Here is a 20,907-nt window from a genome sequence, read left to right as displayed (position 1 = left end):
GCTTATCTTTTATAAAGTACTGGCACTCTTGAGTTTTGCTTTGGGGGCCTGAAGGATTTTTTTTTTTTGGAGGAGAGAGAATATATTTTGGTTTGCAAGTTGTTCAGTTGTTTTGTTTTGTTTTTTTCTTAATCCTCAAGTGTTTCCCCATTGTTCCAAGATTTGTTAAAAGTCATTTATAATTCAATAATTTTCAGGAGATAACTTACCATCCTACCCTCCAAGTTATGCAATGCAGTAGCTTTAGAATGGTTTAAGCTCTTTTAATAATGCCAAAATGTCAAAAAATTTGAGCTGTTCTATTGAGAGGGAACTGTAACATGGGATGCGCTTCACACAGAGACATCCACTTAAGTTTGTCATTCCTGCCTGCATGGAACAGTCTGATGCTGAGTGTGGCGTGTGAGAATGAAATCATTGCAGTCATACACTTAGCTCTATCACTGTATCAGGTTGGGGTACATCATTAGTTTGTCATATCCCTATTGGTCAGGACACCACACCTGTGCCAGGCAAGCTCTTCCACTGCTTCTCTTTCCTTGGAGTGACATTACCTATAAATCAAATGTTTCCCTGTGCCACTGCAGGTGTTTGGGAGCAGAGCCATGGCCTGGGATCAGCTCCTGGAGCAGTCTGGTCCTCAGTGCTTGCTTGGTGACCTTCATGGCAAGTGGAGGGTTAATGTCATCCTGGGATGCTGTGTGACTGATGCTGGTAATGAAACCAGCACTAAGCATGACATTATTTCTTGGAAGTGTTGCTTGACTCTGAAAGCCAGCTGCCTTCAAAATTAAGTAGGTCAATCTCATCATTAAAATACAGTGAAATGAGAGTGAGATTGGAGGGGGTGGTGGTTATGTTGGACAGCTCTGCTGAGACATTAATTAGTGCAGTGTCCTCTTTTATGCATGCTGTATCAGGTCCAAAAACCCATCTGAATTATGCTCAAAGGTCGTCTGAATCAGAGACTTTTGTTTTCAAAAAGTGCAGTTGCATTTCAGAAGCAAGCCTCTGTCTTTCTTTGGAAGCAGGTAACAAAAGCTAGGTATTACTCAAACACAGCCTGCATTGAACCACAGAATGACCATAACCAGAGACATGGTCCCAGTGACTGCCTGGGGAGGCAGAGCCAAATTAAAGTAAAGGAAAATCACAGCCAGTGCTGTCAGCTTTTTTTCCTCAGTTCTTCCTCATGGCCAAGGAGGCTCTTGGCCCTCTGCGGCACTGCAGCGTGGGCTGGTCCCTCATCTGCTGTTGGCTGGCCCTGCTCCCACTGGGCCACAGCCCAGGCACTGCCACAGGCAGTCGGTGCCTGGACGGGTGGTACCTGTGGTGCCATTTTTGTGGACTTGGTAAAGAGGTAAACCTCAAAAGAAGAATTTTCCACACATAGAATCATAGAATGCTTTGGGTTGGAAGAGACCTTTAAATCTCAGCTAGGACAAGGCCCTGCCATGAGCAGGATTGTCTTCTACTAGATCGGGTTGCTCAGAACCCCATTCAACCTATCTTGAATGCTTCCAAGGATGGGACACTCACCACCTCTCTGGGCAGCCTGTATGTGTGTCCGGCCACACACATTGTGAAAAACTTCTTCCTTACATCTAAGTTGACTCTCCTTTGGTTTAAACCATCGTTCTTTGTCCTATTGCACCAGGCCCTACTAAACAGTCCATCCCCATCATTCCTGTAGGCTTCCTTTAGGCACTGGAGGGGCTCTAAGGTGTCCCCAGAGCCTTCTCTTCTCTAGACTGAACACCACCAGTTCTCCCAGCCTGTCTCCAGAGCAGAAGAGCTTCAGCCCTCAGAGCATCTTCATGGCCTCCTCTGGTCTCACCCCAGCAGCTCCGTGTACTTCCTCTGCTGAGAACCTCAGAGCTGAGTATCTTCAATTAGATTTTGCTGCAGCTGCAATTGGAATTTCCAAAAAAAATTTGACAAGGTCCTGGACGTCTTTAAAAAGCAAGACTGCCATGAATTAAACAGGATGGTTGTCTTGTTGAGGGCTAGAGGAAGCATTTGGAGGAGACATTTGGCATTTTCAGGGGAGTGAGGCCACTGGGGGAATCCTGCAGGGATCCACATTAACACTGGACTGTTCAAAATGTTTCCCTCATGATACAGGAAGTAAATGGGCAGGGACTAAAGTCAGGTTTGAGAATGACACAGAGCAGTAAAAATGAAAAGATAACCACAAAGAAGTGCTGAAGCATCTTAGAATACTGAGTGCTTGGAAGATGAAATGGCAGATGAAATTCAGTATTATAAAATGAAAGGGCCCAAATAGCATCTATATATTGCCCTTGCAGCCCTTCAAAGATGGTTTGCATTGGTGTTCAAGATGAGGATATCCTGAAAGCCTAGAGGGTTACTTCATAACTTCTTACTGCTGAACTCTTTCCTCTTCAAAACGTTTTGCCATGCTACATCAAATACCATCTTTCAAGACAGCCTCCAACCACCCTGGCCCTGGCCCCTGCCTCAGAACTGCTGCTGTGCAGAGTACAGGCAAAGCAGGGAGGACACTTCCAGCCTACATGCACTGGCTCCAGGTGCTGCATCAGAGCCCACCTGCCTACTGTAGGGACATCACTGACATAAGTGGCTGGCTCAAAGGTCTGAGGCCAATCTGCACAGCTCCCTCCAGATGGGGTGGCTGGGTCCATGCCTCCCAAAAAATTCTGGTCTCTGATGTTCCTGGCCACCTCTCATCACCAGCCACTTTGATGCAAGGACTACTGCAGAACAGTCCCTGAGCAGGAGAGGGAGGTTCCATGGCACCACACCACTGCCAGGCCTGGTGCACACATGTGGCTCTCCATCACACAGGCTGCCCAGTCACTGCCTTGTCTCACTGTCCCATGTCCCTGACAGCTCCCTGTCCTATGCCGTGGAGATACAGGTGTCACACAGGTTTGCCCTCCTTCCCACACCACTTTGGCTCTGCACCTGGCCTTGTGGAGCACTGCACTGAGCAGAGACGTGTGGCAGAGCCAGGCTGCACAATGGCAAGCACATACTCTCCCCCTTCTCCAGGAACTTCATCTCTGCTCCCAAAATATGGGAACAGTCACACAGTCAGTGCAAGCAAACACAAGGAGTGGATCCCAGTGCCAGTGATGCAGATGGCAAATTACTGGCCTTGTCAGAAGCAATGCCAGGGAGAGGGTGTCAGGAGAATGGCAGCAAGACAGCCCTTGAGGCGGAGGAGTGTCTGGAAACTAAATCAACATTCCCCAGTCTCAAACTGAGAGGACGATCAGCCCTGGTCTCCATGTGGGCCAGGCCAACATGGGCTGAAGTTCTACCCCAGACATGGAACAGGCCATTCCAGTCTCTGCAGCAGCCATGTATATGCTTGGCAGCTGTCAGGCATCTAAAGAGAAGCTGTCAGCACATCCCCCTCAGTTTCATAGTTTCTAGGCTAAACAACCCAGGCTAATTTAGGCTTTCACCATAAGCTGCTTTGCCCAAAACTCCCTCTTAAGGGAGTTGTATTGGGTTTTCATGGCAGGGTTTTGGTAGTGGGGGGGTTACAGGGATGGCTTCTGTGAGAAGCTTCTAGAAGCTTCTCCCATGTCCAGCAGCGCCAAAGCCAGCTGACCCCAAGACAGACCTGCCGTTGGCCAAGGCGTAGCCCTTCAGCAATAGTGGCAGTGCCTCTGGGATTTAAAAAGGGAAAAAACTGTGCACAGCATCAGCCAGAGATAAGGGTATGTGAGAGCAATAGCCCTGTAGCCCCCCCCGGCCAACGCAGAAGGAATGACAGAAGGTGCTCCAAGTGCTGGAGAAGAGATTCTTTTGCAGCCTGTGGGGTCCAGGGGTAGCAGGGACCCACCTACAGCCCACGAAAATCCACATGGCAGCAGAGACCCACTTGCAGCTACCAGAGGTCCATCGGGGAGCAGAGACCCACTCACAGCCCGTGGAGAAGCCCATGTGAGAGCAGAGGAAGAGTGTGAGGACCCTCCCCCTGAGGAGGAAGTAGTGGCAGAGACATGCTGTGATGAATTCATCTCATTCCCTGTCCCACTGCACTGCTGGGGGGGAGGAGGGAGAGAACTTGGGAGAGAGAACTAAGCTGGGGAAGAAAGGAGGTGTGGTGAGAAGATGGTTTTACGATTTGGTTTTATTTCTCATTACCCTACTTTGATTTGATTGGCAATAAATTAAACTAATTTCCCAAAATTGAGTTTGTTTTGCCCATGACAGTAACTGGTGAGTGAGCTGTCCCTGTCCTTATCCCAATCCATGAGTGTTTCATTATATTTTCTCTTCCCTGCCCAGCTGAGGGGCGGAGTGATGGGGCAGCTTTGATGGGCACCTGGTATCCAGCCAGGGTCATCCCACTGAGTTTTCCAGCCAGTCCCAGGTGAGTTTTCTCCCTCCCTGAAGACCAAGCCCGTGGCTGGACACCAAACCCAGAAGAGATACCAGTACTAACAGGCAAAACATCAGGCATCAGAGCCAGAGCAGGTTTCCAGAAGGCTGTATGCCCATTAGAGAGGGGCATGACACCCCCTTTTTCATGGCAGCTGGTCACTACAGAGCAGCATCTGCCTTGGGGTGCAGTGTTTGCCCAGTGCTCCCATTCTCTTGATGAAGAGGGTTAGCTTTCCTGCATCACGTTCAGTGCTTTGTGCTTTTATCTGAGCAATAACAAATAACCTTCTTTTCCGGGGTGGGCTTTGACAGAGCTGCTCATCAGCTTCCATCAGTTGTATGTTCACTGACCATGACAGTGCTGAATACTTTTGCGGTTGATACACCTGTCAGATCACTTTTCAGCTTTACCAGGCTCTTGGCTTGTGTTGACTTCATGTGGTGTAAATGATCTGGGAAAGGGCTGAGTGGTAACACTATTATGAATATATTGACACACAGGAAACCCACGTCTCAAACACCATATGCTGTCTAGTTGTCCCATATTAAAAGGGTAAAAAATAAATGATCAGCTGTGAAAGATGACCAGGGTCTGCTGTGTTGCAGATGGTGCAGTGCAGATAGATAGCAAACTGTTATTACTTGTTTCTTACAATAGAAGCTAGGAAGCGCCAGAAGAAGTAATTGGGCATCTGGTCTAAATGCAACAGAATAAATTACTTTTCACATAGCACATAATTACACAGCAAAACTCTTGACTTCACAATACCCTGTGATAATAAAAAGTATAAATGTCTGTTCTTGGGCAGCACTGAATTCCCCAAATCCAATTATGCAGCAGATGGCAAAAAGATGCCCTCACAAAATAAATAAACAAACACAAAAGGAGGATCAGGAATTATTAATGATTAGTGGGTATTAATCATTAGCAGATTGACTTTCCACATTTCATAAAGTTCACGAAGTGTTGATAAAGTGCTGATATCCACAGCCTGGTGACAGGTCTGAACGTGTTCCTTGGGTGAGGACAATAGGGGACTTTCCTGTAGCAGCTTTATAGAAAATGTCTGTGGTTTGCTGTACCTTTGCCCTCCATTATTAGTGTCACGGGAATTAGTGTGTTAATTCCACTTCCATGGGAGAGAAATGGAGGATACAGCAGTCAGCACACAGATATGACTCAGTGGATGGGAATGAACCCTCACAACCAATTTGGAACATGGAGACAGCTAATGTGAAGCAGCAGCCACAGAAGCCCTGGTGAGAGGGCATGGTGGGCAGGCATGGGGCTGGTTGGGAGACAGTCTGGGGTGCAGAGGCCGGTCTGGCATTCACACCCTGTCCAGCCCTCCTCTAGGCCAGCCAGCAGCTGGTTGAAGGGCAATGCTCACCTGGAAAAGGCCATCTGAGTCACAGTTTCAGTTGCCAGCTGCTTCCATAGGCACAGCTAGGTCACAGATGGTCATCGGAGGCTCTGGAGCAGGAAAAGGGAGCAGCCAGAATATGGGGAAAATAATTGCCTGAGTGTTGTGTCCCCGGAGGAGAACAGTTACAGAGGTCTAGGACCCCCATGTCACGACCCAGCTACTGCAGGTCATGTTGTGCTTTCATAAATCTGTGAATGCTTGCCTCACTAGTTAGAAGCTAACTAAGGCTTAGATTAGGGACAAAAAAATCCATGCATCCTTTGTGGGTTTCATTTAATCAATAACATTTATACCCTATGAAGAATGGGGCAGATTCTGCACAGGCATATCATCAATCCAAACCTTTCCCAGTTGCAGAGGTCAGTTCCTGATGTGCTGGGCAGAGGAAGATGACAGCAGGGTGATGTGATGCAGGTACATGAGGCTCCTATATTGTGGGCAGGGCATCCTCTTGCTGCCAGCACCTCACATTTGCTAGGGGCAGGCTGGGACTTCGGAGCCCGCGGGCCAGGCTGTAGAAGTGAGGATGGGATCTCAAGGCTGCTGCTGGATTTCCCCACTGAATTCCAAGTACATGGCACTGCAAGGCATATAATACAATTTAGATGCATTAGTTCCTGATTTGTGATTGCAAATTGAATTTTGCCTGGCCAAAACCCCAAATACTCAAATGGTAATTAAATGTGTGTGAAGGATTTGCACTCTCAGTATTTATTATTTATAGACTGAACCCACAAATGCAAATGCCGTCACCTGCTCCCAAAGCACACCATGCTCCCTGTGCACAGTCACTGAATTCCCAGGATTGTCCAGCGTGTCCTTTCCCATGTCCAGCACTGATCTGGAAGGTGTGTGAAGCCTGGGAATGCCAGCCAGCCAACAGTGATGCCTAGGGCGATCAGACACAAAATTCCCCAATCACAGCATAATTCTCACCCTGCACAAGCAATAGGGCTGCAGCCTGGAGCATAGGGAAAGGACATAGAAACCGAATCACTTTTAAGTAGTTTGGGGGGAGGGTGCACAATAAACTGTCGCACACTGCTAATGGCTACCTGTTTCTGCTATCAAAAAAATGGCATTACTCACTGATACCCAACACTGACAGCACTGAGCTTTTCAAATAACGTTTCTGAGCACTCCTGTGCAGGCCAGAACAGTGCTGGGCAAGCCAGGGATCCTTGGCTGGTGGCAAAGACAGGCTATGGAGCAGTCAACATTAAAATCAACAGCTAGCTCTGCAATAACCAAGTGGTTCTCACAGTGACCAAGTGAGAATGGACTTTGCAGAGAAGACATAACTGGCAAACTGTTCCCGTAAAACCTCTTGCAGTCACAGTTTTACAGTTGCCAGCTCTACCCCTGGTTTTCCTGAAGTTCCCTCCCCATAATGCAGACAGAGGGAGAAAGAGCTTTGAAACAGGACTCTGCTGGGAAAGCAACATCAGGCTCACCCTCCTCCTGCTGTGGACTGCAGCAGCAATGAAGCTCAGCACAGGAAAGAGGCAGTCTCCTGATCTGCCAAGGGTGTCTGAAAAGCAGCACTGAACAACCTAGACGGGACCATTTTGATCACCTAACCTGCCATGCAGCTGCAGTGAACATAAATTCTGACAGGCTTCAGTTTCCACTTAGCTGGAACTTGTCTCTTGAACACAGGCACCACAGATTAAATCCTTTGCATGGCAGTGTGACTACCCTGGTCTTCCACAGCTCTCCCCAAAGCACAGACCAATTCTCCTATAACTAGGAAAGACCTTTTGAAGTGACCAAATAAAGACTTTCAGGGGCCTTAGGGGACTGAACTATGGATGTCTGTGCCCACATGTCTGCACACATGCAAGCACTGGTGTACTTTTGCTGTGGGCTGACCGCATCCAGGGCATGGTCTAAGCTGCCATTTGGCTCCAGCTATGCTACACAGCAGGACAACACAGGCTGTAGCCAAGGACATCAGCTGGACAGAGAGGAGCCTCAGGAGTCCCCAGGTCTGCCCAAAACCACAGCTAGGCTGAGCCGCCTTAGCAGCCCCTTGGAACCATACATTCCATCTTGGCTTTCAGTCTGCATTGCTTACAGAAAGTAGTAGGTTACTGCTGTAAGGTAGTAGAGGATGATTTGGATTAATTTCCTTATTTCTCTACCGCTTCATTAGGCACATCCAGTGCTGCCTTTCCTGGGGGTGGGGCAGGGCCCATGCCTGTGTCTTCATGCACACGTGGAAGAGCACCCTGGAGGGTCAGAGCACCCCCAGCTGCAGAGGAGCTGTGGGACTGTGCTGGGGGCACCAGCCCGAATGTCGGCATCTGTCAGTGACCAATAGTCGTGACACCAGTGCTGCTCGCTGCCATATGCGTGATCATGGGCCCACGGCCCAGGACAGGTGCCTGCATGTGGAGCCTCGCGTGCTGGGGAGAGGGGCCGCTGGGGGTTACTGGGGGTACAGCATGGAAATAGTTGGCACTGGGGGCTACTGGGGGTGCAGCACGGGGAGAGTGGGCGCTCGGGGTTACTGGGGCTGCAGCCTGCGGTGGGGCTTTGGGGGTTACTGGAGAACGATGTCGAGAGTAACGCTGGTGGTTCCGGGGGCGCGGTAACAGGGTGGAGGCGGTACTAGCGGTTTGGGGGTACGGCTCGGGGGACTGGGGGCGGTGCCGGCCACTCCGGGGCACGGCTGAGAGGCGGCGCCGGAGCCGCCGCGGTGTCGGAGCCGCTGCGGTGCCGCTCGGGGGCGGGCCGGGCCGGGCGGCCGTTCCGCCCCCCCGTGCTGCGGCCGGGGCTCGGCCCCGCTCCGTCCCGCGGCGCAGGGAGCCGGGCCGGTGTCAGGGCCGCCGCCCGGCCGGGCCGTAGCCCCCGCAGCCATGGCCCGCGTCTCGGCGATGATCAGCCCCGTCCTGGTGCTCTTCGGCTGCGACCTGTGTTTCGTGCGAGCCAGTAAGTGCGTCCGGGCCGGGAGGGCACCGGGGCTGCGCGCCGCCGCGGGGCTGGCGCCCGCCCCTGCTGTGGGCTGCGGTCCTCGCCAGATACCCGCGCCGGCCTCACCGCATCCCCGGCGTGGCCTTTGCCGCGATCCCCGAGGACTCCTCGGGCACCCCCGGGGCGCCGCGGCCTCCGAGCCCCCTGTGCCTTCGACGGTGTCGCGTCCCCTCCCCGGGGGGACGGCTGCTACCGCGCTGCCCTTCCCGGGGGCTCCCAAGGGCTCCCGCCACGGGCGGGGTGCGGGTAGCAGTGGGTGTTCTGCGCCCCGCGGAGCGCGGCCCCCGTGAACCGTCCTACCCCGAGGGAGCCCCTGCCCCGGGCAGGGACACTCAGGGCTGTGGCGGGCTGGGGCCGGCCGGATGACGGGGATCCTGTCCCTTCCGGCCGGTGTTCGCTGGGACATCGAGCTCAGTGCACCCGAGGCGCCGCTGTCCTTGTGTCCTTTCACTCCCCGGGATGGCCCGCTGTCAGCAGCCGCTTCCTGCTGTTTGCCCCGCGACAGGTTACTGAGATATTAAATCGAATTGCGAGTACCAGACGTGTTCTGCTACATTCTGCCGTGTTGCAAAACACGTAGTGACGGATTCATGAAGAGATGCAGTTGGGGTGTTAAAAAGGGGCCACTTATTTTTAGATGTGCAGTCTGGTGCTTACTCCCTGCTGCAGCAGTAAGTTGGGCAAACATCTGGGTGCCCTTGAGCAGCAGCCCCAAGGGCATGGGCCAGGGGGCAGGGGTGGTCCACTCTCCGGATCACAGCAGAATGGGGATGGCACCGGTGGAGCCGTGCCCTGTCCCTCTGCAGCACCAAATCTGCCAGCATCCCTCGTGAAGGGTATCTGTCTATTTCCCTTTGCTGACCCATGGAGCCGGGATGCATGGCATATCTGATCCCATGTCCAGCCGCCCACCAGCCATCCCTCCCACTGTCCACTGCCTATCCCTGCTGCTGCTCACTGGCCATCCCTCCCACTGCCCTCTGGCCATTCCTTCAACTGCCCACTGGCCATACCTCCCAGTGTCCAACCACAGGCTGCAGTGCTGCTGGCTCCTGTACACAGCCCAGCTCTTCCCACCCCTTAATCAGGCCCAAAGGAGCACACTGCTGTACAGACAGGACAAAACCTGTGCCAGGCCTTAAGTAAATGACTGTGCTTTCTGTGGGGGTACCCCTTTGGTAATATGGCTTCAATAAAAAGTGAAGCTGGATCATTTATAAATGATGTAGAATCATTAGCAGTTAATACATTGAGCTAAACAGTGGCACACTTTTCCCAGAGAGCCCAGCAGCATCTTGACTTTACAGCCAGAATGTATTGGCTTCAGAGAGCATGCTTTTTGGAGCCCTTGCGTTCACAGACCTTTATGGCAACAGCTCTGGCACGAAGCTGCCCTGATCTCAGCTGCAGAGCAGGCTGGACAGTATTAGATGCAATGTGGGGATTATACACAAAGCTTTGTCCTTTTGAGGTCTTGTAACAACTTTGAGGTCTCATCTGAATTTCATAGAATCCTGGAATGGTGTGGGTTGGAAGGGACCTTAAAGTCCATCTCATTCCACCCCCCTGGTATGGGCAATGACACCTTCCACTAGACTTGTTTGCTCCAAGCCCTGTCCAACCTGGCCTTGAGCACTTCCAGGGATGGGGCAGCCATAGTTTCTCTGGACAACCTGTGCCAGGGCCTCACCACCCTCACAGGGAACAATTTCTTTTCAATATCCCATCTAACCCTGGCCTCTGGCAGTGGGAAGCCATCCGCTCCTTGTCCTGTCACTTTGTCCAAAGTCCCTCTCCAGCTCTCTTGGAGTCCCTTTAGGCACTGGAAAGGGCTCCAGTATCTTACCAGAGCATTCTCTCCAGGCTGAACAACCTCAGCTCTCCCAGCCTGTCTTCAGAGCAGAGGTGATTGCCATTAAACATTGCTCTGTGTATCTAGGGTGAACTTCTCAAGTTTTGATTTCTGAGGCTTCTTGTCTTGTCTCTTCCTGATGGGTGTGCAAATCCCGTGTGCTCAGAAATGTATTTTCTGTAGTTCATTCAGCATCAAACTGATCAAGGAACACTGGTTTTTCTAATGCAGAACTGTAGCCTGGACACCAGGTCTCCTGTCACATAGGCTCAGGGCTGCTGGCCTGGAGTCTGCACCAAGTGTGCTTACGATGAGTGAGTTCTGGGGCACTGACAAGCCAAGTGCATTGTGGCTCCATTATGCCCCCATGTCCTCTCACCCTTCTACTGCCAGTGAGGGACAGTCCCTGCACAAGGCCTGTGCAAGCTCTGGCTAAATACAGCTGGAACACTTGCCAGCCCTGTGTGGACTCAGCAGCATGGCTTGTGAATTGGTGCAGTGCCTTTGTTCTCAAATCATCAGGTGACTCAGTCCCAGGGCAGTGTCTCAGCATCCCCAGCCTGAAAACCTCAGCTGGGACAGGCTGGGCTCCTTGCAGAAGCCTAGAAAATTCTCGATCAGAGCTGGACAGCTGCTACAAACTCCATCCACAAACTTCTGTGTCGCAGAGATGTCAGACCCTGTCTTTAATTTCCTCACATACACTTAAAGGTTGGTAGTCAAACTGTCCCCATTGCGCATATTCAGGACTTTTAAAATTCTGTTAGATGTAAAAAAACCACCTAATTCATTACGGTGGATGTATCCTGGAAGCACCATGTCCTGTTCTTGTCCCGAGGCCAGCTGGCAGAGTCTGGTCATATCCATGGTATCAAACTCATGAGTTCCAAAGAAGGAGGCACATCAGTGCTACCTGTGAGGAATGGTTTTCTGGCTTGTCCTAGCTCCCAAGCCATGCCCAAGAGTGGCTTGGGCACATATTGGCTGGTGCAGACCAAATTAGTCCTTGGACCAATCTCCCCCACTGGATTCTTGGGCTGTTCTGACCCCATTATGTTTGCTAGCACACACCTAGCTAGCTACCTAACTAGTGGTAACCTAGGTCAACTGTTCTTACGCTTGAAGACAAGCAGAAACATGCAGCCCCCCATACACCCAACACTTTGAAATGCCTGTGTCTGGGACAGTGCAAGGGAGCAGTTGTTTGCTGGCTGACACGGTATTAGCTGAGCAGCTGACCTGACACCAGCCGTGGGTGGGATGGAAAACCAGACTAGGCTGGAAAATGGCCCAGTGGAAAAGGACCTGGGGGTGCTGGCTGACGGCAGCTAAACGTGATCCGGCCCAGAAGGCTAAGAGCATCCTGGCTTGTGTCAGCAATAGTGCGGCAGCAGGACTGGGGCAGTGATTTCCCCCTTCTGCTGGACACTGCTGAGGCACCTTGAATCCCGGTGTCAGTTTTGGGCTGCTCACAACAAGAAAGACATTGAGAGGGGCTGGAGTGTGTCCAGGGAAGAGAACAGAGCTGGGGAAGCGACTGGAGCACAAGTCTGATGGGTGGCTGAGGGAGCTGGGGGAACTCAGACTGGATAAAAGGAGGTTCAGGGGGGACCTTCTCACTCTCTACAACTCCTTGACAGGATGGTGGAGCCTGGTGGGGGCTGGGCTCTTCTTCCAGGGAACAGGTGACAGAACAAGGGGAAATGACCTCAAGTTGTGCCGGTGGAGGTTCAGGTTGGGTATTAGGTAAAATTTCTTCACTGAAAGAGTGGTTAAGCATTGGACAGGCTGCCCAGGACAGTGATGGATTCAGCATCCATGGAAGTGTTCAAGAAATGACTGGACATGACACTTTGTAATATGGTCTAGTGGGCATGGGGTTATTTGGTCAAAGGCTGGAGTTGATGATCTTGGAGGTCTTTTCCAACCACAATGATTCTGTAATTTCATCTGCAGGAAGCTCAGCTCCTCTGCCAACAGAGTACCTACACCCCGAGCGGTGGACAGGGCTGAGTCTGTGGCTTTGTTCAGCCTGTTTTGCTGTTGGCTTGTAGGTGAGCACGGTGTGCATGCAGACAAGGCTTAGAGACTCCCTCCCTCTCATAGGTTAGTTATGAACCAGATTCCCACAGGCAAAACTCTAGAGAGACACACTCTCTGTGGGATAAAGGATGTTTGAGTGTATCTTTGAATCCTTTCCAGTTTTCCTGACTCAACCTGTTATGAAGGAGAAAAACAGAATCCTGTGGTGTCCTTGTCTCTGGTGACCCTCTCTCCTGGTGGTGTGTCAAACTTCTGGAGACACACTCAGTCCCAGGGTCTCTCTTAGAACATGTTTTCTGGGCTCTCCTCTCTTTTAATTGCCCTTGGCAGACCACAACCCTGAATTTCTCAGAGTGGGAACCACAGCCTTCCTCTGGTTTGAGCTGAAGCTGGGTATATTCAGATCTGAATGAATGCACTTAAAACAGCTGGTCTGCAAAAATCACCTTTCCTTGTCACTCTGTCTGGGGTTGTTGGTGGTGTCATGGTTGTCCTTTCTCTTGTTCTCAGGTGCCCCCTGGAACTCTTTTTCTGTACAAATCACAGGACTGACTGTGTGCTACACAGGCAGCTTGTAGAAGGGCACTGACTTATATGTGGGGAGTGAGAACACACAAACAGCAGCCTCAATGTCTTTCATGTGCTCCTGTGTCTAACTTCCAGACAAAATTTGGCTTTGTGTGCAGGACTGTGTGGGATCCTGCTGTGCTCTTAATGCTGTGAAATCTCAAAGTGGCAATGGTGCAGACCATGGGTCAGTCAGGTCCACTTTCCACAGAACAGCAATGGCCAAGCATTGCTGCCAGCTTTGCAGCCAACAGCACTGCACTGCTGGTGATGCCTAAGATTTTTAGCTTTTTATATTTTTCATATATTTGGGGCTTTGTAGATTGTTAATGCATGGTTGTAGCTTTTAGTACTTTTCCTATCTTTCTTCCCTACATTTAGGAACAATAAAATAACCTTATAAACACATTCCTAAAAATATTATTTAGTCTTAGTCCAAGAAGAGAACCAGGTACAAGGACATTCTGTTTTCCAACCAGAATCTGGAGCAGGCATAACAAAACTGGGGAAAAAGAAACTTCTGGACTGCTTCCAGTGGGGCAGGACCCCAGGAATTATTACCTAACCAACTAACCTTTTAATTGGACCGTATATGATAAGTATACTAATCGACTTACCTTATAAAAATTGTAACATTACTATACCAAATATGATTTTTGCCATATTGTGTACCTGAAAGCTTTCAAGTAAAGGTTTACTTTTATATTCATTCTAACATTGTTGGGAAGATCTATTCTGTTTTCTAGGCATCACTGGGACAGCCAGCTCTGCCTTCAGCATTGGCCTTTCCTCCATGCCCTGGAGCAAGGAGTAATGCCAGGCAGAGGAGATGGCCAGATTGAGTCGTAGAGTGTGTTTATTCCAAGGTGCCCCATTTCTGTGTCACAATCAATATATCATTGCTGTATCTGGGCTGCTTCCTACGCAGTTCTGGGTGGTGTGCCATGCATTTGTGGTGTGCCCATCCATGGGGCAACCCCAGAGCTCTGTGCCTGCGTACTCCTCATGCACACAGTGGGCAGCTGCCTGCCAGCCCAGGAAGCACCGTGCTGTGTGTGTGCTGCTGCTGGCAGGTCTCATGCTTGTCCATCTGCTGTGCCACTCATCTCCTGGGGACAGTTTTACCAAGGAAGGCGCTCCCTGTAGCCCTAGCCAATATGGTGCTATTGGCAGGTGTTGGAGAGGCCCCATGGTGATGTGCAGGGCTGAGTGCCTGTTCTGAGACATCTTCTTTTGCCTCTTTCCTGTGCCTTGCCTTGGTCCATGCCTGGGTCACCCAGACAGGCCACCGTCCCCTGTCAATGTGACTGTGACGCAGCTGAAGGCAAACTCTGCCACAGTGTCCTGGGATGTGCCAGAAGGAGACGTGGTCATCGGCTATGCCATTCTTCAGCAGGTATCCAGGATCTGTCCCCAGGGGGCTGGGGACACTGATTACCAGCATGCTCCTATGTCCTTTTGCCACAGTCCGGGGCTCCTCTGGCACCTGCCCGAGGACATCTCTGCTGCTGAGCAGCCCTTGCCAGGGTGCCCCATCTGAGCCATCCATCCTGGTGGGAGGCAGAAGACTGTGGGCTGCATTGGGGGGGTAGTCCCTCCAATGGCTTCCCTGGGATTTCTCTAGGTAAGGATGGTGCTTCAGCCATGACATAACCCTTCTTTGCTTGCCTTGCTCTGCCTATGCAGCCCTGGGTGATGGTGGCTTCTCCAGGGAGGTGCCTGGCTCTCAGGCCACACAGGGATGCTGAATAGGCAGTGCTGGCCAGTCTGGCCCACCCTGGGGTGGATGGTTGCCTGGGAAGGGAGGAGTGAGGGCATAGCCCTGCAGCTGGGGGCTTGTGCCTGGTGCAGCTGGAAGCAGCCTCCTGGGGGTGACAGCTTTTCCCTCTGGCAGAGGCAAGATGGGCAGATGCAGCGCTTCATCCGGGAGGTGAACACCACCAACCGTGCCTGTGTGCTGTGGGACCTGGCAGAGGATGCTGACTACATCATCCAGGTGCAGAGCATTGGCCTGTACGGGGAGAGCCAGGCTAGCAAGCGTGTCCACTTCCGCACCCTGAAGGAGACTGATCGTCTGCCTTCCAACAGCTCCAACCAAGGTGAGGCACCTCCTTCCAGCTCGCCCAGGTGCTGCTGGTGGGGCCATACCTGGAGGCCTGTACAGCAGATGAGCAGGGATTCAGCAACCAGTGAGGAAGGTGCTGCCCTGAGCAGCAGGCTGCTGGGGACACACAGGGTTGTACAGGCTGCTGTTGTGTCCACTATGTGTCCACAATAATGTCCCCAAGCTGTGGTTTGCAGCCTTCCTAACCCAGGTCTTAGAACCCATTCAGCTAGGCAGACTGGCCAGGACAGCTGCTGAGGCCTGCCCAACTGCTGCCCGTAGGAAGCCAGAACTGAATAGACTTTCAGATCTTCCAGTCTGCAGGCTACCAAAGGACAAATGACTGAGTCCCATGGTCTCCCTTACTACTCATACCTGTGTTGTCTTGGGGTTGCCTACATGCTGGTCCATGAGAGATAATCCAGGAGTCCCAGAGAGATGGTGCCCATAGAGGGCATGGGAGTCTGTCTCCAGCACTAACCATGAGAAGGATCTTGAGTATGGCAGGGCAAGCAGATGGCTGACTTTCCTCAGAAGTTCTGTGTTCAACTGACCTGACCTGCCCTGGTCACTGTGTAGAAAGAGACCTTACTGATTCCCTACATGAACCCAAACAAGCTGTTGGAATCCCTGACTATCTTTGTAGCAAGGATGGTTTATCTGTCACGGGAAAGCTACAGAATGTCTGGGGGTCCTCTCCCCAGTCAGAATGTCATCCCATACCCTTCCTTGTTTGGGGGAGGTGGGCTTCTCTCCTTTGGAGTTCCTCAAATCCTCCAGTGTTGCTGTAGTGGGAGAATATGTGCTGCCAACCCTGCTTGGGGGGGTCTCTTCTCTGCAGGTGACATCACCATGGAAGGGCTGGACAAAGACCGGCAGCTGCAGACAGGCGAGATTATTATCATTGTGGCTGTGCTGCTCATGTGGGCGGGTGAGTGCCACAAGCAGTGTTCTGGGGCAAAGGTACAATCCATGGTTCAGAAAGAGGATGTGGCTCAAGGGAGTGCAGAGGCACATTGGTGAGGGTCTGGCACCCTTTCTAGTAAGTCTATTGAGTCTCTCTAGGAGTTGGAGCCAGTGGGGTAAAAGGAGCAACCACAGCCACTGCTCAGCAGTAATGGCCTGGAGTATGTGGAAGAGCAGGAGACAGAATGGGACCTGGAATTAGAGGGTGAGAGCATCCCAGCTGACAGTGAGGATTGTGTTGCTTGGGCCTTAGATGTCATGACTGATAACACTATCTGGTAGAGGCTGTACCTCAGTCTGCTAAAGCTGTAATGTGGGTGATTTGCTCCTGTACAGCATGATTAAGGCCAGTGCTCCAGCAGGCAGCAGGTTGCCCTGGGAGCATGGGAGCCTAGAAGGTAAGTCAGCTCCTGACTGGTCACATGCAGCTGCTGTGAATGGGAAGTCATTGATCCCCTGCTCCCTTCCCAGTAAATGTGGATTTTGCAGTGGCATCTTGCAGAAATTTCTCCTTGCCCTGGCCTTGACACTTTTCTAGTGCGCTGGAAGAATATACAAGATGACTCCTGGGAGTTTACATCTGGCATGGGTTGATGTGTCAGGATGCCAACTGGAAGGAGTCAGGCCCAGTCCGTGTGTGTCTGTGTGTTATCACACACACACTGGGGGTTGAGTGAGTCCAGCATGGTCACACCTGGGGGCATAGCTCCAGACTCCTGTGTCCAGGGTTCCCAGGTGTGGGACATGCTGCATGAGATGCGTGCTGTTAAACCATGACAGAGTGACTGACCCCAGAGCCAGTTTGCACAGACAAGGACAAAGGCTGGCTTTTTTGAGGGTCACAAGCTCAGTAACTTTAATGCCTTGCTGGAGGCACTCCAAAACCCATGCAGCTGCCCACTGACCTCACTGTCCCTCTTTGAGTGCCTCAGCATCTGCCTTTGGTGAGTGCTGAGCACCTCACGTGTGGCCCAATGGCCTTAGCCACATCCATGTCTGTCTGTCCAAGGAAACTGGCCTGGCCACATATGCAGAGGTACCCGAGGTGGTGTAAGCTGATGCAAGTGGGGGTGCGGGTGTGCAGCACCCCAAGGAGCCCTGGATGCAACTGCTCTGCAGCTGGGACGCCGTCGGGAGGGGAGACAGAGGCAGCCACTGTGAGGGAGTCCTTCATCCAGTCTATCTTTCGGCAGCGGTGATCGCCCTGTTCTGCAGACAATATGATATCATCAAGGATAATGACTCCAACAACAACAAGGAGAAGACAAAGCCGTCCTCAGAACATAGCACGCCTGAGCGACCAAGCGGAGGGCTGCTGCGGAGCAAGGTGAGTGGGGAGGGCTGGCAGGGGGGATGGCATGTGGCATCTGCTGGGGCTTGCAGCCTGGACAGATTCTGACTCTCTCCAGAAATGGAAACACCCCAGCTTGTGCTCTCACCCCAGAGACTGAGGGCTTTTAGGGTGCAGCCCTGGTCTCCGGGGCAGTGTGTGTGCCCCATGGGTGATTGCAGGAGAAATATTGGAAGAGATGATAGGATATAACAGCTGGGAGAGCTCTTGCATTGCAGGGTGGTACCTGATCTCTGACTGTAACAGACCCTTCATCATGCCCCTCCAAGGCTGCACCTCTCCTGCACTGATGGACAGGTCTGGCTCCTGCCTGTTCAGGCAGGAGTGGACATGCTAGGCAGCTGTTCTCATGGTTCCTGCACTAGTCTGTCACTGCTCCCTTTCTGCCTTCACTTCAGCTGGCTCCAGGTCATCACCACACAAGTCATTCCAGAGCCCCTTCCTCACCCTGATGGGAGTGCTATGCCAGGCTGTGGATGGGGAGGGAGCAGTACCTTCATCTGGCTGTTCCCTCAGCACCTGACATTTCTCCCTTTGTTACCTGCCAAAGACAGTGATTTATAGCCCTGATGCTCTAATGGGACCGTATGTTAGGTTTTTGCTTGTGTCTCATCTGCCGCCTCTGTCAAGGGTGGGAACTCCCCTCACTGTGTTGCCTGACTGCTCCACTGATACCACATCTTGGTTTCCAGCAGATGTCAGGAGCAGAAACTTCCTGTTTGGACTTCAAGGCCCCAGTTCCCCTCCTCCAGATTTTTCAGCTTGCTGATTACTCCTTGCCAAAGAGATCCCTCCTCTTGGATCCCTACTCCAAACTGACCCTGCTCTGCTGAGGTCTGCTGGTCTTAATGCCTGCCACAGCCTGAGGGGCTCTGACATGGGGTCTGATCCCAGTGGTGCAGCAAAGCAGGGTCTTAAAGCAGATTTTTCTCTCATAGAAGAAATCTCCCTCGGTCAATATCATCGAGGTGTAAGTGCAGCACCAGTTCTGCCGTCTGGGATCTTGGGTGTCCTGCCAGAGCCAAAGCAGGCCTTGGAAGAAGAGGCCAGCACCAGGCGCCCAGCCTGGAATTCAGCATGCGACGATCCACGTATCAGAACTCCCGCTTTCCTGAGGGTACCTGTCTGGGGATGTGCATGGAGCCAGCTCCCAAGCCATGCATGCAGAGTGTGGCCCTGCCCATCCCACATACCTGGCCCCCCCTCCCCTCCCAGTGCGGAGCATGAAGTTGAGGACAGGTGGGGGCCCACACCACCGGCTAGGGTCGGGGGAGCCAAGGGGAGCCGAGGGGCTGGTGCACTGGCCTGAGGGGAGGCCACGTCCCTGTGCGCGGGCTTGTCCAAAGCCCTGGGTGCAGCTGTGGCACTGGACCCCTGCCCAGCATCAGGGGGCAGACCTTGCTCTCAGCTGCCTGTTTGGCCTTGGGGGTTGCTTGCAGAGAGCAGGAGCTGCTCCCCTCAGGGCCCTGGGGCTGAGGGAACAGGGCAGTGCAGGCATTACCCCAGCACTGCCAGGAGAGCTGTGCCCAGGTGGTAGGAGGGTTTGTCTGTGGGGCTGGGCCCAGCCAGTACAGGGGATGAGCAGATTGCTGCTGAAGAACAGGGCTCCACTGCACCCTGTCATGGCTGTGCAGGGGCTTCAAATTCTCTGTCTACTGCAGAGGACAAAGACACAAGGGACAATGAGGAGCTAGTGCTGTCACAGTGCCTGGCCAGCCCGCAGAGCCTGCAGCCGGGGCAGGGAGTGCTGGTGGGAGCCCCACAGGGCTGGGGGAGTGGGCAGTGTCAGGGCATGGCTGTAGCTCTGCTGTGTCCCCAGTAGGGCTCAGTGCTGGCACATTCAGGCTTGTTGAGGGCAGCTGCCAAGCACTTTTTGAGCAGCAAAGTGCCTGTGCTGCCTGAAGGAGACAATGTGGTGAGGTGTGCAAGATCTCACTTGGAGGGAATAGGGTGAAACAAGGAGGCTCCCTGCTGCCCTGGCTGCTGCTCTCCCTCCATGCTCTGCTCTGCAGCCTGCCACATACAGGCTCTGCAGCCCTGGACTCAAGCATCACAGGATCCAGCGTCTTCCAGGAATAAATCTCCCAGTAAAAGCACTTTCAGGACTTTTCCTTCCAGGTGCTGCTCAGCTCCTGCTGCAGGACTAGGCGGGGAACGGACAGGATAAGCAACTCCTGTGGCAGGGTCTTTTCAATAAAAGTATCCTGGCTCAAAGGCAGCATCAGAGCTGCAGGTCTGTGTGTGTCCATGCATGCATACATGTACGAGTTCTTGAATGCATGTGTCCTGGCCTGTAGGAGATCTGTTCCTGCATGTTGTGCAAGAGCTGGAGGTCCTCCATGGTCACCTCATACCCCTCTGGCCCTTAGGGAGAGCTGCTGCTGCGAGCTGGGCCATGTGGTGCTGCTGGACCAGCTGCAGGCTTTCCCACTGAGGGTGACATCTCTGCAGAGAGCAGAGGTGTCCCAGCAGCAGGACCAAGAAGAGGAACAAGGTCTGACCCTGACAGGCTGCAGGATGGAATGACCTGTGCTGCTCTCTGCTCAATTGAGGAGAGGGGTATCTGAGGAGCAAAAGCACCGTGGCGGTGGGATGCAACTGCTGCTGGGCTGTAACCTGGGCTGCAGGGAGCATGGCCACAGCTCCAGAGACACAAACAGCTTGCTTTGCCTGCTAGCTTTTTTTTTTTTTCAAGGAGGTACATCAGAAAAAAACTAGGGCTGTCAGGGAAGTATAAGAGTTTTAAGGATGTTCTAGTGCCCTGGAAAAGGTTTAGAAGTTCTGTCTTGGAAGGTCACAGCAGACACGCCTGCTGTTATGAGATTTTTAGTCAGGCCAGAGGCACACACAAAGAATCAAATGTGTAGCAGAGGTGAGGAACTAGGGAAGGCATGAAAAAAAGTCAAAACGCAGAGGTTGTGACCAAATAAAACAAACAACACAAAAGTCTGACATTAAATGTAAAATCAGGGGGTGTTGTTGAGGAAAAAACCGTCTCCCTCTGCAAAAAACCAAACCAAACCCCAATCCGCCACTTCTTCTCAGGCTATGGCGGTGCAGGAGGGCAGGGAACTGCAGAGATGAGTGCTGGAAGCTGAGAGCCTGACAGTGACCTGCTTAGCCTAACAACAGTTACATGTTGCTCTGTACTGCCAGCTGAGGGAGAAAAGGCATGAAACCACATTCAGTATGCGAAACTACATTCAATACGCAAAACCACAAGTGAAAAAAACCATGC

General features: G+C 52.3%; 1 protein-coding gene across 7 annotated transcripts; it reads left to right on the top strand.

The window, feature by feature from the left end:
• The first annotated feature begins 8,575 nt into the window (after positions 1–8,575).
• FNDC4 (fibronectin type III domain containing 4) lies at positions 8,576–19,895 on the top strand. Of its 7 annotated transcripts, none has more exons than XM_039569778.1 (7): positions 8,576–8,744; positions 14,529–14,644; positions 15,143–15,347; positions 16,194–16,283; positions 17,512–17,645; positions 18,365–18,503; positions 18,608–19,895. In XM_039569778.1, exons 1-6 carry the CDS (start codon positions 8,672–8,674, stop codon positions 18,500–18,502), a joined length of 756 nt encoding a protein of 251 aa, XP_039425712.1. In that variant the 5' UTR covers positions 8,576–8,671; the 3' UTR covers position 18,503; positions 18,608–19,895. The 7 variants fall into 7 exon arrangements, with proteins under 7 accessions (XP_039425712.1, XP_039425711.1, XP_039425713.1 ...); XM_039569777.1 differs by having other exon boundaries at positions 18,362–18,503; positions 18,611–19,895; XM_019281343.3 differs by lacking the exon at positions 8,576–8,744 and adding an exon at positions 12,585–12,692 and having other exon boundaries at positions 18,362–18,503.
• The last annotated feature ends 1,012 nt before the right edge of the window (positions 19,896–20,907 follow it).

Source organism: Corvus cornix, chromosome 3 (genome assembly GCF_000738735.6).
Source record: "Corvus cornix cornix isolate S_Up_H32 chromosome 3, ASM73873v5, whole genome shotgun sequence".
Taxonomy (NCBI): Eukaryota; Metazoa; Chordata; class Aves; order Passeriformes; family Corvidae; genus Corvus; species Corvus cornix.
The sequence above is the reverse complement of the archived record's forward strand: the minus strand, read 5'-3'. Positions and strand labels throughout refer to the sequence as shown.

Coding starts and splice junctions, on each gene's coding strand:
- FNDC4 (XM_039569777.1), top strand. CDS start 8,672: ATGGCCCGCGTCTCGGCGATGATCAGCCCCGTCCTGGTGCTCTTCGGC. Junction 8,745..14,528: donor CCTGTGTTTCGTGCGAGCCA/GTAAGTGCGTCC, acceptor TGGGTCACCCAG/ACAGGCCACCGTCCCCTGTC. Junction 16,284..17,511: donor TGTGCTGCTCATGTGGGCGG/GTGAGTGCCACA, acceptor ATCTTTCGGCAG/CGGTGATCGCCCTGTTCTGC.